At 36.7% G+C, this 17821-nt stretch overlaps 1 protein-coding gene across 1 annotated transcript in view; it reads left to right on the top strand.

The window, feature by feature from the left end:
* The window catches only part of HSDL2 (hydroxysteroid dehydrogenase like 2), a 52119-nt gene that overhangs the window by 13537 nt on the left and 20761 nt on the right, over positions 1 to 17821 (top strand). Inside the window, exons 2-8 of the mRNA XM_019749544.2 lie at positions 359 to 522; positions 1486 to 1584; positions 2958 to 3072; positions 6311 to 6414; positions 7605 to 7703; positions 15679 to 15873; positions 17627 to 17698. Of these exons, the coding sequence (XP_019605103.2) occupies positions 359 to 522; positions 1486 to 1584; positions 2958 to 3072; positions 6311 to 6414; positions 7605 to 7703; positions 15679 to 15873; positions 17627 to 17698 (848 nt within the window). The remainder of the gene's footprint in view (positions 1 to 358; positions 523 to 1485; positions 1585 to 2957; positions 3073 to 6310; positions 6415 to 7604; positions 7704 to 15678; positions 15874 to 17626; positions 17699 to 17821) is intronic.

Here is a 17821-nt window from a genome sequence, read left to right on the forward strand (position 1 = left end):
TCACCACACAAAAATAAGCTTGGTTAACACTTTTCCTGTGTGTGTGTGTGGAAATACACATGTATGTAGTTTATTTTATTAATGCCTCATTTCTCTTTAAGATTTACTTTTCATTTGAGCAAATTTTCTTTGCCAAATTACAGCAAGAGTGGCCAACTGCAGTTGTAATGAATGATTTATAAATCATTGTACAGTGGGAGCAAAGTAGAGTTATTAACTATCGTTTGGGAAAGGAGGAAGGTTTAGGGAGTTTCACAGAGGTGGAAACATATGCTGTGAAAGTTATGCACATGTTGCTGATACTGGTAAGTAAATGAACATCGGGGTTTCTAATAAGATCACGTTTGTTCTTTTGTAGGAAACTAGCAGGATGTACAGTTTTTATCACAGGTGCAAGCCGTGGCATTGGCAAAGCTATTGCATTGAAAGCAGCAAAGGATGGGGCCAATATTGTCATTGCTGCAAAGACCAGCCAAGCACACCCCAAGCTTCCAGGCACAATCTATAGTGCTGCTGAAGAAAGTGAGTGTGACAATGCCATTTCATGAAATGGCCTCACTGTGGTTTCAACACGTAGAGAATTTGCTGGAGCATTTAATTATAGCTATTTGAAAGCTACCATAAAAATAATTTTATCCGCTTAAAGAAGTATTTTGTCACCTTGGAACAGTGGTCGGGAACTGTTTATCTCCCCCAGCACTTTTGAGTGATACAAGACTCCCATTAAAAATCATGTCTCATAAGGACAGTGATTCTTGGATCTGAGCGGAGAATGGGGGAGTGGGAATGAGAGATTTGAGAAGTGGATGATGTGAACACTTTGAAAAAGCTCTCCATGTTGTTTATTCTTTGCACCTTTCACAAGTCTTTATTTTAACACTTCCAGTTCACACAGAATTATCGAGTGCTTATAGTTAAGACTGTGCTAGGAACAGTAGTAGCAGGAAGGAGGGCTTAAAAGTTTCACTTCACTTGATATTGCTGGTTTTGTTAGTCATGTTAATAGCATCGTGATTATGTGAGGGGAATGCATATGAAGTATTGACGAGTGAAGTGATGTCTGGGATTTGTTTTAAAATACACCAGCAAGAAATAGAATGGGATTGGAGGTAGATAAATTAAACTGGCAAAACGTTAACAGTCATTGAAGATTCATGGTAGTTCATTATACTAGTTCTCATATTGTATATTTTTTGAAAGTTTCCATAATAAAGGTTTTTAAGATTATTTTCATTCTATTGCTTTTTTATGTAATTTTAAAAAAATTACCTTCCTGTTTTTGTTGTTTTTTATAGAGTTGGCTTAGCTAGTCTGAAGCTGGATATGGGTTAATCAATCTGTCTTACTGTAGGGTGGAGTCACTAATAGTTGTAAGACACAGCTATGTATATTGATTTTCTGAAAATAGAGTACTTGTTTCTTTTGAGTCTTTGTAACAGAATGAAAGGTTTTCTATTTGAATGCTTTTTTGTTTGTCCTCTGTAGTTGAAGCAGCTGGAGGAAAGGCCTTGCCATGTATTGTTGATGTGAGAGATGAACAGCAAATCAGTAATGCAGTGGCGAAAGCAGTTGAGAAATTTGGAGGTAATACCTTACTTCTGAAATAATTATTGAATATCGATAAAACATAGTGTAACTGTAATTGTAATTAAAATTGTTTAAAATTTTCTGAGTCTGTTCAGCATATAACCAGAAATGAGTTATTTGTTTATACAGAAACATAGCTTAAAACCATCTGATGACTTTTTTAATTGATAAAAATTATTTTGAATAATATAACAAATCTACTGTCCAATTGTCACACAGGGAGTCATGCGGGGCGGCCTGCGTGGTCTCTGCTCCTGCTCCCCATGTAAGAACGCAGGATGCGGCTAGGCCACAAAGGAACACCCACGGAGCCATAGATAGGGGAGTCATACCACTATATTTTCGCTGGCGGCTGGGCTGGAGACACAGGAGGCAGGAGCTACACTATCCGCAACCCACCATCCACTTGTCTCTGCCAAACAATCTCACTTGCTAGCAATCTGCTTCTCTGCAATCTGCAATCCACACTCCGCCGCTTGCTAGCTCAGCCACCATCATCTTGCTAGCCCCCTTTTGCTGCTAGTGTAGCTATGGCAGTTATATTAGTGGCCAGTGGCTCACTGGTTACAGCTGACGGCCAACTAGCCACAGCTGATGGCCATCCAGTCACAGTTGATGGCCATTTACTACATGAGCCAGCACCTGTCTATGTGAGGCTGAGAGCCTGGAAACTGCACGCCTGGCTCTGTCCCCACACCAATATAAATTTAGGACCTTAACAGTAACATACATCTAACCAAAACTAGTTCCCCATATCCCATTCTCTTCCCTCTCCTCAATTAATGTAACCATATGTTACATATGGGGGAACTGGATAGAATATGCTGAAATACTTGTTATTCTAGACTCATTTTATTTTATGTATGAGTTACCAAAACAAACTGGATCTACTTTGATGATTTGCCTAGAATTGAAATTCTAGATATTTTCTCTTTCCCCAGTTCCCAAGACCAGAAAGGAGCTCTTTCATTTCAGTAAGGGCCTTAGAGAGGAGGGAAACAGGTGTCTTGGAAGGAGGGCAGGCCTTGGAAAGATGCTAAGGAGGAGGGGAAACTTTAAGGAAGTTAAGCTAAGGTTCTCGGAGACAAGGAGGGAAGACTAGGAGGTAAGAGGACAGGTAAGAATGGAAGCTACAAACCACTGCGGACTAGCCTCCTTGTAGTGTCACGTGGAGTTCTGGTGATCAGTATCTCCATGGTTCCGGTGAAAATCATTTGGGAGTCTTGCATTGGTGTAATGGTCAGTCTCCTACTTCTAAAGGAAGTATTTGTGAAACAACTTAGGGTTCAACGCTACAGAGTAAATGTTTTTTTTTCTTTTTATTCTAAAGTTGAAATTACATTAATAGGAAGTTGATTATTTGAAAACAGGAATTGATATTTTGGTGAATAATGCCAGTGCTATTAGCTTGACGAACACATTGGAAACACCTACGAAGAGGGTGGATTTGATGTTCAATGTCAACACCAGAGGCACCTACCTTACGTAAGTTTGAAATGAAAACGATGGCCTAAACTACATTCTGACAACTGTAGATTGGAAGGTTCAGTTTAAAACAAAACAAAACAAATGAAACGATGATTTCAAACTATAAAAAAAGGAAGTAACCTTGTTCAGTTACCTTTCTCAATGAGTACTATTTGCGTAGTTAAACTAAATGGAATATGTAAGCTGTAGGGCACTAATGTACTAAAAACTAAATATGAGTGTGTTAGAAAACAGATCTACAAATACCTCAGGAATAGATAGCCTAAAATAAAAAACCTTTTTTAAAAGCAAAGTCTCTATTCACTGTTGAAAGTTCCTACATTTATGAACAGCTATTTAAAAAAAAACACCCAAAATTATATATGATTCTCAGTTAAAGGCTTATTGCAGTGCCAAAGGGAAGTCTTGACATTGACCTTTGGACCGAAGAAAAGGCATCAGGTTTTTGGCCTTCTATGGAAAGTTTTACGTTATAAAAGAGAAATTCGTAATGGGAACATTTCCACTTTAATTTTTGTTTTGTTTTTTATTTAATGCCCCTCATTTCTTCATGGAAGATAGATTATTTTCTCAGGAAAGCCTGAGAAGCAGCCTCAGGGAAAGAGTGGGTATGAGGCCCAAAGAACTGACCTATTTGGAGGTTTCAGCAAGGATCTGGAGCTCTTTCCTGATCCCTGGCACCCAGGGCCTTGTGGCCTGTGACGTGACTTTCTGTGGTTTAGAGAAACAGGGTTAGAAGGCAGCGGTCAGGTGGAAGGGAGACCCTTAATTTTTATTTTTAAGTTTTAGTTAAATATATAATCTCCAGAATTGTATGTTTATATTATGTTAAATGCTTATAGAAATTCAGTTATAAAATTTGTATATCTGAACAGTTGATTTTTCCTATACTCAGCTTACTTTATTCACTGACTCAAATGTCCTATGGGCCTTTGATCTTGCTACCCTGATTAAGTGAAATAATTCATGTAAAAGTGATTTGTGCAATGCCTAGCACACAGTAAGTTTTCAATAAACTTAACTATTTTATGAAGCTGAAGGTATTAGCATGTGAGTGTGGTGCTAAGAGTTTTCAATGTAACATATAAGGTAGGGCATGTTGCTATAGGAAGATGCCCCTGATTTAGGATTGGTATTGGTGGGGCCAGGTGGGCAAAGTCCAGGTGGAAAGGTTTTGTTACTAGGTCAGAGGAGAAGCTCGTGTCTCTAAAGTAAATGAAATGAGCTGTTTCCTTTGTGAAGTATGGTCTTATTGCCTGGAATAGATTTGGTTTGTTTCCTGTTGATGCTTTGAGATGTACAGCTTCACTGTTTTAATGACTATCAACTGTAATATTGTTTGCCCCTCCCCACCTCACCCCCATGAAAGTGAAGCACCTTCGGAAAGGAATAATTTGTACAAAAACCCTTTAGTGATATTGACTGTATTCAGTTCATAAACTTGAAAAGACATTGTAGATGGTAACAAGAATGTTGTACATTTGATAATTTAAACAACTGACTTGAAAGAAAAATGGATAAGTTCAAAGTCCTAGAAGTTACTGAATGCTAAATAAAACTAAAAGCTATAAAATTAAGTTAGTGTTACTAAGCTTAAATGTTATAGCTTAATAATAAAAATTTTAAAAATATTGGACCTGAGTCTTTTGTAAAATAACTTGCCTATCTTTATGAACAGTATTTAAAACAAATACAACAAAATATTGCTCCCAAAGGCATATTGCATTGTGTATTGGTGCAAATTAAATTGGGGGTCCGAGAGACCCAAAATTGTGGTCTTTCTGCCTGCTATCACTCACCTCCATAGGTCGAGACAGTATTCAGCAAAGCAAATCAGAAACTTTACTCCTTGGCTAAGGAATGTAGAGGGTAATCCAATGTTTCATTCCTTCTCCCGGATTCTGGGGAATTAGGAAAATGTTAAAGGCAGATGGGGAAGTAGGCAGGTGTGGGGAAGTTTCCCAAGGAAGTATGGAGAGTTCTTGGATTTCAAGGGAAGCATGTGCATTTCCAAAATATGCTTGGAACATGTCTAGCCTTGCATCACATGTCTCATTTTAATGTTAAATCTCCTCCCCTGGGTGTGACTTTTAGTATGCTAATAAAGAAACATTTGTCAAAAGTTCGCTTAGGAAGGGGTCTCAGATGCCATCTTGTATTTTTCCAGGGCAAACCAGTTTCTTGGTGGTGGTTCTTAGGTTCCTTATCTAATTCCTGCCACTGGCTTAGCCAGACTAGCCCTGGAATTTCTGCCTTTTCTTGATGAGTTCGGCCTGCTTTTGTTAAGGAATATGTTAGGTAGAGAATACACGAAAGTCAGTAAAAGTTGAAAGATTAATGATGTGGTGGCACAACCAAGTGACAAATGTATTGGGAGTTACGTTATTAAATTATAATTTGGGTATAGTAGGAATACCACACCTGCTAAGATGAAATAAATCAGTATCTATAATACTAATAATAGCAGTTGCTTATTTCATGTTTTGTATATGCGCTGTCTTAAGTATCTCTTATATGTCATCTCATTTTAATCCGTTGGTCAATCCTAGATGGTAGCAGGTATTATCAACATTTATACATAGGAAAACTGAGAATTAGAATGCTATAATATATATTTTTACCAAGATCACACAATGAAAAGGCAGAAGGAGGCTTTGAACCCAGGGCTCTCTGACTTCAGTCAGCATCCATGTCCTTTAGCACAATCCTGGCTGTGCTAACTGACAAATACATTAACTGTTACTGAAAAGTGTGTGTGTGTGTGTGTGTGTGTGTGTGTGTGTGTGTTGTGGAGGAAGAATTTGGAAGGATGTAGTTGAGGATTACCTCAGTTGGATTTAAGGCTAATGTCCCAAGGATTTGATTATTGTCATCAAGCAGAGCATGTTGTCAGGCCATTAAGCAAAGCTTCAAGGATGAAAATAACTTCCTTTTCCTATGTTCATCCTAGAAAAGTGAAAACAAACAAAAGTACCCTACAGGTTACTGAACAAGTTCAGTTGTGCTGTAGAAGTAGTTTAAAATAAAACTTTAAAAAGTTGGGAAGTTGGTAGAAAGCTATTAATTTAAGACTGTCCTTTCAGGGATCATTTCTATGGTTCGTTAATAGACAAGTTTCTCTCAACGTGTAGAGCACTGAACTAAATCTGTAGGCTGTGTCTCTTAATAAATAGTTTATACACCTGGAAAAAAAAAGACACCTATTAACTTGACTTGTGTTTTCTTTTGCTTTCAGATCTAAAGCATGTATTCCTTATTTGAAAAAGAGTAATGTTGCTCATATCCTCAATCTCAGCCCGCCGCTGAACTTGAATCCACTGTGGTTCAAACAGCACTGTGGTAGGTGGTAGGATGAGGAGATGGTTTGTTTGGTTCATTTGTTTTGTATTAAATCAGTGTATCTATGATTTAATCAGTTTATATATAGCATTCAACGTTAAATTTTCTATGCAGAATCAGTAGCATTTTGGAAAGTAGATTTTTAATCTTTAATCTGTAATTTTAAAAATCGAGGTATAATTTACATTCAGTAAAGGGTACGGATCTTAATGGTTCAGCTTGGTGAGTTCTGACATATGTATACACTGTATAATGAACACCCAAATCAAGATACAAATTTCCATCATCCCAGAAAGCTCCTTCAAGTCTCAATGGGTGTATTTTATTGTATGTAACTTATTCTTCAATAAAGTTGGTTAAAAACTATCCATGAAATAGTCTACTTTTCACAGCCAACTAATGAGTTAATGTGAGTATACTAAGTAACAAGATTTATGTATAGTTGCCACCTTTAAAATAAATGTGTCAAATACTTAGTCCTTATTTCTACATTATTTACTAAAATTTGGAAATGCAGTTGCAATAGGAACCCACAGAAGTAAACTTGAAAAAAGTTCTGTTTTCATTGACTAGATTAAAAGCATTTATAACATTTTCTTGTTTTTTTACTAATGCAGTTTCCCTTTAAATGATCACTTTCATTTTTAGAAAAAAAGATTATGAAATAATAATGTAACTTATCCCCATAATATTAAGAAAAATGAAAGTTTATTACTGTCTCTTCTTTCAATCAAATATTTGGATGACAAATTGGCAGTTATAAAAATAGTCACAGGGATGTAAAGTATAGCATAAGGAATATAGTCAGTAATATTGTAATTATGTATGGTGTCAGATGGGTACTAGACTTATTGGGGTGATCAGTTCACAAGTTATGTAAATGTCTAATCACTATGTTGTATGCCTGAAACTAATATAATATTGCAAAAATCACCCCAAATATTAGGATGGAAATACATGAAACTAGTTGATCCCTGATACATATAAAATTGGTTCAGCTACTTCCATAAAAACTGTTCTTTTAAAAATAGTACAGTTTAAAAGTTATATTTTGCACATAGTATTATATTATTAAAGAATTATGGGAAAATGTATCAAGAAGGAAATAGTAATAGAAAGAAGTGGGTTATTTATACACACAAATGAATTTGTTTCTTAATTAAATTATTCTTCTTTGTGGTTTCTTTTAGCTTATACCATTGCTAAGTATGGAATGTCTATGTGTGTGCTTGGAATGGCAGAAGAATTTAAAGGTGAAATTGCAGTCAATGCATTATGGCCTAAAACAGGTATGTACTTTTTAAAAAATCTATTTTTCAGATTCTCACTTATTGTCCTTGACACTGTTGAGATGCATCTTGGGTGAGCAGGATGGCGTAGAAGTGAGTAGACCATCAAACGTAACCTCTGTCTTTTGGGAAACAAGTTAAACTTTTTATTGTGCTCATAAGGCCCTTTTTAGTCATCTAGCTTTGACTTGGACTATAAGACTGACTCTTCAGCTGATTGTTATACTAGAAACATTGAACCCTGGAACACTTGAAGAGTTTTCATTAAAGCCAGCAGGAAGCCAACTGTGCATCCCGAATCTTTTCTCCATCCTCATCTCTGGTACCTTACGAGATCCTGCAGATTCTCACATTCTTGTTTTCATCTCATACATCCTAACAACTGCTTCTTTACTTTCTTGTATTCCTACTACCTTTGTCTTTTTCCTTTATGAAAAGCTGACTTATCTGTACGTTCACATGAATTCTGAGTTCACAGAGAGCCTACATCCCCTTTAGGTGACAGAAGAGCCTGCATATGGCTGGACTTTGTGTGCAGTGTTAGAGTGAATATATGACAGAAGCTGATGGCTTGGGAATATGTGCTGTATAAAAAGGGGGGAGACCCAGCAAAAATGATAGCAAGGGAAAGTTTGTCCTTTTTGTGGGTTCCTACGGTGTTCTCTACTTATATATCATAATAGCTTGAAGCAGGAAAAAGAAAAGACAATCTTTTCAGCAGATATTTTTCCATATATTTGATAGATAATCCCTGTGAGAACCTTAACGTATTTCATCTTAAATCTAAATGGCAATTGTATCCCAGAAAAGTGTGCTTGATGATAATAAAGAGAATACATAGTGGGAACCAGTTTTAATTTCACTTTTAAAAAATTTAACAGAACCTTTATGACACTAACATCAGAACTTAAACATATACATTAGTGTGGTCCCTTTTCCAAGGAAACTTAGGGATCAATACTAGTGTTTCTGCTCTTCGGACAGTGCCCTACACATGGTGGTCACTCAGATATTTATTTAATGAATAATAAATTTGGATTCCTTTAGAAAGTATCTTCATATTCTTTATTACATTCCCTGAAACATACAGATTCTGGGATGATGACTATTGGAAGTCATATTCTTGCTGTCCTCCATTTCCAACCACCAGGAAACTCCCCTGAGTGGAGCAGAAGTTGGGGTGGGAGGCAGGCAGGACTTGGAAGGCATTGATCTGTGAGAGAAGTAACTGAGAAGCTTGTGAGGGACTGTGTTACCCTCTGGGCCACAGGACAGAATGGGGCAAGTGGAGAGCACTGGAGAGAACAGATACTCAGAAGTTCCTGGAGAGAGCTTGCGCCGTGGAGATCCGAGGACCTCAACAGGGTGATTCAACAGGTCAGATAAGCATTTCATACCCTCGAGGCTGGGACAGGGGAGACCAGGGAAACTTATTTAGGCCCCCAAACAGACTCAGCGACTGGTACATCCGACACATCACCTATCTATGGGGCACAGACCGCTCGCTTGCCACTGCTGGCAAGGTTGCCATCATTTACATTATCTAAGGGTTAGCAGAGTAATTGGGAGGCAGAAAAAGTGTAATACAGCTAAGGGGATCCAATATCCAGACACAGATAGAATAAACAAAACACTCAGAATAGCAGCTTTCGGTGAAATAAAACTGCGAAAGAAAACCTTGATTCAATAAATACAGCAGCTACTTAAAAGATTGAATTATAACATGAAGAATTATAGCATGCTTTCTGGAACTATGCAGAGATTGTGTTTTGAATTAAAATATAGTATAGTAGTTGAATTGTAGGATTGGATGGTCACTGTTAGCACCTGAAGAAGTAGCTTGGAAATTTAAGTGCAAGAGATATCTCAGTGGAAAAACACCCTAAAGAAAAAAGAAGAGAGACTTAGGGGACTTCACGTGCTAATATCAGGAGTCCCAGAAGGAGGATAATGGACAAATAAAGGAGAAACAGTAATTGAACTAAAAATAGAAAACAGTTCCCTTGAGCTGAGGAAAGACTTTAGTGTGTGGAATAAAAAGTTAAGCAAGTTTGAAGCTGAATTTATGCGGGGGAAAGACATCTGGAAGAATCTTAGAATTTCAAGGATAAAACGAAAATCTTACAGGCTAATTAGGAAGAATATATGTTACTTATAACGGAGAAAGACCCAGATTGCAGACTCTTTTTATCTGCAACACCAGAAACTAGAAGGTAGTGGAATAACATTTATAGATTACTGATAGGATGGGACCCAGTAAAGTTAACATTTTTTGACAAAATGAAAGGAAGATATGGGGACATGCCAAGTTATCTATCACATTTGGAAAAAAATCTTCTCAAAGGCCTTTTAACCAAACAACAAATAATCAGAGCAGAGACTTTTCACAATAGAGGGAAATGAAGAGAGCAAATAATGGCAAGCAATAACCCTGTAAAATATGTGGTTAGATGTAAATGGGTTATGATAGAAGTACTGGGAATATGAAATGTAAGTTCCAAATAAGAACTCTTGATGTAGAAGAGATATACTATAAGAGAAAACTTTAAGATTAGTCTCTAACTAAAAGCACTAAACTATCTTTTCAAAACCTAGAAGGGAAAGGGAGAAATATGGAAGTAATTGAATTCTAAAGGGCTCATGTAAGCATGGCAAGAGTGGGGAAGGAAAAGTATTCTAATGGTCTCATCTTGGGAGAGCCACAATTCTAGATGGTATGTTTTTTTAGAAAAATTATACTTTCTGTTTGGTGCTGGGGTATAGAAACGCTTTTGGATGTTCAAATTATAGACAACTACCTTTCTAAATTTTATTCCAATTTATCTGTAGATTCTTTTGGATTTTCTATGTAAGTAATCATATAAATAATAACATTTATTTCTTTACAATTATTTTACGCTTCGTTTCTTGTTTTTCTTGCTTTAGAGATACAATGAAAAGGTAATGTTTCAACTTTAATAAGCATAATAGAGCTTACACATAGATTTTATGGTAGTTCAGTATGAAAGTTGCCAACTTGCCAAGTCCATTTAGGTGAACAGAAACATTTCCAGCAAATCAGGTAAGACCTTAGTGCTTTAACTACCACATTTAATAATGTGAAAGCACCAGTAGATGCTTGATTTTCTTTTTTTGAGAGCCCAACAAAGCTTTAAAAAGTGTTTGTTGTTTATTTGTTTATTTATAGTTTTATTGTAATTAGGCAACCCTTTAGAGTATCTAAGTCATCATGTGTCCAGAAGCAGACTAGTACTACTTTTTTATTAAGTATATTACTAGGTATTCTATTTTTTTATTCTTATTTTCAATATATTTTCCATTATATTTTCTAATGTATCATCAAAGTATCTGTAAACACTTTATCTTTTATAAATGTACTAGCAAACTGAACTCTTACTAATACTACAAAGTTTTCAGCAGATTCTCTTAGATTTTTTCAAAGTGAAAGTCTTATCACAAAAAGTGGTAATTGTGGTTTTCACAAAAAGTGGTTTTTTTTTGGTACATATTAAATTCCTTACCCATCCATTTCTTATTAAATTAGGTAATACTTTTAGAGCAATGTTGAATAGTAACAATAAAAGCAGGCATATTTCTTGGCAATAATGGGCTTTTGTTTCATCATATGTATTCGGTTTCTTCCCCCCTTTTTTTTTTTTAACTTCAGTTCTCTGGCATCCTTTCTGCTCTTATACATGATATTAAATTAGTATTAAATTATTAAATGGTAGTTAAAGCACTAAGGTCTTACTTAATTTGCTGGAAATGTTTCTCTTCACCAAGTGGATTTGGCAACTTGGTAACTTTTATACAGAACTACCATAAAACCTATGTGAAAGCTTTGTTATGCTTATTAAAGTTGAAACAGTATTTTTATTGTATCTCTAACGTGGAACTATTGAAGAATGAAAAAGAAGAAATAAGACACATTGTTTCTGCCCTTTGTAGCTTAAAATTTTTGTTTGGACAAATAAATCATATGAATATAATACAATCAGAGTACCTTTTTAGGTACTTTTAGATATGTGTACTCTGATTCTAAAGTTTAAATAGATTTCCCTGATTCGGTCTGCTTCTTTTCTTCTGTGAGAGCCTCTTGGCTTTTGTACTCTTACAATCACATTTGTTTTAGTATTTTTGTTAACACATTTAATTTGTCCTCCAGATTCTTTGGTAACTATACAATTTAGTTAGGGTAAGGAAATGATAGAACAGAGTTTTATTAAACATCCAAACGCTGTCAGTACTTGAGATTATCCATTTCTTATATTGCCCATATTCTTAATTGTGTGAGATGCAGTAGCTCTCTGTACCTATGGACCCCATGTAGAAAATCAGGAATTACAATAAATATTCTCTAAGGCCCTTTATTATCTATTTGTCAAACATATATACAAACATGTACACAAGTAGAGAGACGAGTACACCATGTACTATTCAGCTTCATCCATTTTCACTTTGTGGCTAATCTTGTTTCACCAGCCCACATGCTGTGCCCATCCCCCTTCACCCTCACCTGTACTGTTTTATTGTGAAGCTAATCTAAGTCATACTGTCATTTCATCTGTATTATAGTTCAGTATATGTCTTTAAAATACAGGGACTCTTTAAAAAAACTCCAGAAAATCATTATCATAGCTAAAATTCATTAACACTTTAATATCATCAAATACCCAGTGTTCCAGTTTCCTCAAGTGTCTCAAATGTTTTCTGTGCAGTGCGTTTGTTCAAATCAGGATCTAAGCAAGTTCCACACATTACATTTGCGTGCTGTGTCTCTTAAATGTTTTTAATCTATAGAAGTTACACACTTTTTTCTTGCTGCTTATTTCTTGAGAAACCAGGTAATTTACAGAATTGCCGACATTCTGGATTTTCTTGATTCTGCTCATTGGGGTATTTAACGTGTTCCTGTATTCACTACAGACCGTTATCTGTTCATTTCCATTCTTCTTCCTTCTGGCATTATTTTACTTACTCATCCATCACTCTGCAAATATCTAATGGACAGTTACCGTGTGGCAGACACTATGCAGGGTATTTGGCCTTCTCACCTACTAGATTACTAGGTTGGTTGGCAGGAGTTGGCCGTTAAAAGCCCATTGAATCCACTATCTTTACAGAGTAGTATAGCCCTAGGAGTACTCTCATACTGAATTGCCACATACGGCAGTGTGAAACGTCTCCAGAATTCTAGCTGAGGAACAGGTGAGGGAGTTCTTTTCATCTTTGTGTCCCATCTGCTGTGTATTGGGTGAAGGGATTTCCTCAGCTCCAAGCAGGAGTGAAAGGTCTAGTGGCCTGTGATGCCGAAGCTGGGGAAATAAGGGTCCATGGGTGGGAATTTATGGAGCACTGAGGCGTGTTGCTGATCTAACTCGGAGGACAATTGAGCTACTGCAACCAGCTCTCTAGTCACATTCTTTCTTTTCTCTTAACACGTTGCGTATGGATCACGAGAATCTTCACGAGGGATTTAAACCCCGCCATATACAACGTGTTAAGGACTCCAGCATCAATCGTTAAAACTTCCTTTCTTCTCCAAGGTGACCAAGATTTCTTTGTTCCCTGGCCCACTGTGGGATCAGAACCATGTTTTATTGCTTCGTTTCCCTTATGTTTCTGTAGCAGACAGAAATCTTTTAAGATTTTTTTGGGGGGGTGATATTCTTTGCAGTAGGGCAAAAGGTGAGAGTGAAAAGGTGCTTCTACAATATTTTTCAAACTACGTGTCAAGACTCATTGGTGAGTCATGAAATCAATTTAGTGGATTGTGAAACTGACTTAGTGGGCAACAGCCAGAATATTTTTTGTGTTTTTTTTATTTCTAATGGAATAAACTAGAAAAATGTTAGAGAGTATTGCATATAGTAAGAGTCAGCAGTGTTTCATAAACTTTTGTTTCATGCACAAATGTCATATAAATAAAATGTGTTTGCGTGTGTATATTACATATTATGTATTCTTAGTCATGTTGGTAAAAAGTATTACTTACTATGGATCACAGTCAAAAAGTTTGAAAGTTCACGCTTTACTGTGCCTCTCTTTTTCAACTTTCTTTCCTTCTCTCCTCCTTTCTCAACCTCCTCCTTCTACCTCAAACATTGCTGTTCCTAAAGTTGATAGATAGTGGGAGTCAGGCAGTTAGTTAAAAAGGGAGCTCTCTGAGATAACGAAGTCCTAACATAATACTTTCCCTGTTTGTACCTGTGCTATGTTACTTGTCATTTTCTATTTGTTCATCTTCCAAATACTTTTATATTCCAGGCACAGTTCTCTGTACTATCTGTTTATTATGCATTCAGTAAATAATTTATTAAGTGTCTACTGTGTACAGGCATTAGGGGAACTAAGATGAATGTGATGCAGCCCTTACCCTCCAAGAGTTGACCGTTTACTGTTGGAGATGAGAGAATTCGTTTCCATCACACTTTGTCCTTCTCTGCTTGCCTCTACTCCCCGAATCTCTCGGTCTTTGGGATCTTTTTATAAAACCCATTTTCATAGTTTCTGCTGAAATGGAGGTTGTGGGGGGAGAGGAGGGATGAGGGCTTCTGTTCAAAGTGCCGGTTGCCTCTTACCTCTTGACTGCTCAGAACAAGTGTGGTAGAAGAGGAAGGTCCCCTTTGGGATAGATTTCATGTAGCCTGGAGTGAGGAATCTGGAAGTGGCAGCTGCTGATCTTGGTACTGGCAGTAGAGAGGAAGATAGCAAAAGATCGCAGAACAGCTGCAGTCCTGTGTCACCTGGACCACACTGCAAATAGACGTGGGAACTCACTAACCAGGGAGGCCAAGGTGACAGGGGGGCAGCTGGCTTTTCTGGTGCTAGAAACCAAAATTAGTTTACTTGTTTTTCAAAGGACCTACTTTCCAACTTGCTTTTAATAGCAGTTTATACAATCCTTCATTGATTCTGAGATGCCCATGTTTTTACATTTTTGAGATCAGGATGCTCTTACAATTGATGATGTATCTTAGTTTAATTGGGAGATTTTTTTTCTTAGTGGTACACTTTATAATCAGTGGTATCTTTGGTTTGGTGAGTATACACAGGAATATATACGTGTACTTGGTGGGGGCCGGCAGATGTTAAAGAGGTGGGATAAGCTTTCTCCCCAGAGAAGGACTCAGGCAATGGCGATGTTTTAAACCTGATATGTGTGTATATGTTGACGTGAAAGGAAATCTTCAATTGATTTTTAGACTCTTGTTACTATTTGTTTTGAGCAAGCTGTATCAAGAGAATCAGTCGGAAGCTACCAGTAGATCCTTCCCCAATTATTCTTTAATAAGTTTTAGGGTCACCTTTAGGATTCTTGTGCTCCAAGGCCTATAAGCTTTCATTACAAATCTTGCTTATTTTCTTTCCTGAATCATCATTGAATTTCATGTGATGGATCCTGTTGTTAACCTGTACTTATTGAGTACTTATGGTGCGTTTGTCATAGTTTCAGGCACTGGGTGTACAGTGATGTAAACATAAGAAAACAGAGTCTGTCTATTCTAATAGATGGGAAAGAGAGACATTCAGCTTAGGAAAGGAGCTCCATATTTTATTAGACACAGATGAGGCCGAAAGATGTTAAAGTGGCTTGCCAAAAGTCATGGCATAGTTGGCATAAAAATCTCACTCACCTCAGTTATAGCTCAGTGCTCTTTCTATTATACTTTACTGGTTTTCTTGACCCTCAAGAATGGTATGCAAATTCTTAAGTGTTGTAAATCAGAAAAGTCTAGTTGAATTTTGCTGTGAGTCTCATGAAGGTGTTCTTTATAAGGCAGTGTTGTGTAGAGCAAGGAACATGTGTTTTCTACCCAGTTACGTCAGTAGAATATTTGGCATGTGCCGTAAGCTCTCTGGACCTTGTTTTTTAGCCTCCGAGAAATAAAGAGATTAGCTGTCTTGCTGGTTACTTACATAGTCCTGTTATTTGATTTGGAGTTATGAATGTGTATGTTTGTTTTCTCCACAGCCATACACACTGCTGCTATGGATATGCTGGGAGGATCTGGTGTTGAAAGCCAGTGTAGAAAAGTTGATATCATTGCAGATGCTGCATATTCCATTTTCAAAAGACCAAAAAGTTTTACTGGCAACTTTATTATTGATGAAAATATCTTAAAAGAAGAAGGAATAAAAAATTTTGACATCTATGCAATTAAACCAGGTAATGCATACAGTTTTTCAAAGTATTGCTACGTCTTTCCCACATTTTCTGCAATGAACACACATCTGTTTTGTGTATGTGTGCATTTGTGTGATTATAAAATCTACATGTTCTTTTAAAAGCAGTCCTCCCAATGAAGGGAAACAAAACCCATCCGACACACCTTAAAAAGGAGAGAAAGAAAAAATAGAAGTGCGTTGAGGGCTCTTTAAATGATACTCAGATACAGAAGGTCACATTAGCTATTAGCCATTTCCAAATCTTGAAACCAAAAATGAAAATTAGTTTTAAAAGTTGATCTTAAAAAGTAAAGATTTTATTCAAGGATATAGTAACAGATGATACAGTAGTGGGTTTTTCACAAAAACTTTTTAAGATTATGGACTCTTTCCTAATATTTGTGTCTCTTAGAGTAGCTTAATGACAGCTGGTGAAGGTGAGTGAGCAGAGTCTGGCCCGTGTTAAAGGGTCTGATTTGAGAAGTTCTCTGAAGTCCCCCTTGTTCAAAAATCACTTTTCCTCTCTGAAATTGCAGACGATAATGGTGATGATAATGCATTTTACTTCATGTATAAAATATAATGTGTACTAAATAATAGACAATATAGCCACAAATGAGAGTTATGTTTATTTGTGCAAAAGTATGTTTTAAATATTATTCATTAAGTTGAAATTCTAGGTGACAGAAACCACGTGTTTATATTTGTATCATCCCTGTCTGTCTGTTCAATTTGAACTGAATTGAATTAATTTGCTCTTTACAGCTTTACAAAGCACTTTTACATACATTATCTATTTAACCTCATAGCAATCCTGTGAGGGAAGGAATATTGTGTATAGTGATTAAGAACACAGAGTTTGGGAGAAGCCAATCCGGCCTCAGATTCCAACTTGGCTGCTCACTAGCTGTGACTTTAGGTGTGTCACCCACTTTCTCTGAGCTTCGCTTTCCTTATTGGTAAAATTGAGGGAATGATGCCTTTCACACAGGACTGTAATGTGCTTAGCACAGTGTCTGGCGTGTGGTACAGTCACAGTATTCAGTAGTTAATATTTACAGTGGAGAAACTGGTTCAAAGAGAGTAAGCCTTTGCCTAAGAGCAGTCAGCTAATGGTGGCAGAACCTGAACCAGATCCAGGTCTTCTGGGTCCTGGTACAGTGTAATTATCACTTTAGGTTTGAAAGACGCAGTGTCTTTGTGCACAAAATTTTTCATTTAAGTTAAAAATCCTACCAAGTGTTGAGAATTTAATGTGATGTGGTACTGTAATAAGTGTTAGGATATAACAAAGACCAATGCATTCCTGCCCTCCAGTGTTTAATCTTCTCAGAAGCAGGAGCAGACAGACAGAGATGATAAATAAGTCCTCCATAATGAGGAACCCCCTATTCTCAGGGGGCCAGGGAAGAAATGAATCCTGAGCACATTGGATATAGGACTGAAGGTTGCATGGATAGATGAGAAGGGGACAGAGGCTCCTGGGAGAGCATTTAGGGCTCAACATAATAGGTGACTTTTGGCTGGATCTTAAAGATGAACTTTGCCGTAGGAGAGCAGGATAACTGGATTATGAGGAAAGCCTTTTAGCTTAGTAAGGGTCAGGTCATTTGACAGTTCTCATGGGGGTCTTTCCATTGCACCAAAATGATCATTTGAATAAAAACAGATAAGTATTTATTAAACAGTTGTTAAAATCTTAATATATTGAAGTAGTTACAGTAACCTGATTATTTTTGGGGTCTATTTTTCAGGCCATTCTTTGTTGCCAGATTTCTTCTTAGATGAATTGCCGGATACAGTTACCAAGAAAATGGGATCACATGGTAAGATACAGACCATATTTTATGTACGAAAATAAAGATACTAACTTATGTATTCCTTCCAAGATACAGAATTGGACATTTTTTGCATTCTACTTTTAAACCATTTGTAATTTAAACTAGACA

This window comes from Rhinolophus sinicus, linkage group LG04 (assembly GCF_036562045.2).
Source record: "Rhinolophus sinicus isolate RSC01 linkage group LG04, ASM3656204v1, whole genome shotgun sequence".
Classification (NCBI taxonomy): domain Eukaryota; kingdom Metazoa; phylum Chordata; class Mammalia; order Chiroptera; family Rhinolophidae; genus Rhinolophus; species Rhinolophus sinicus.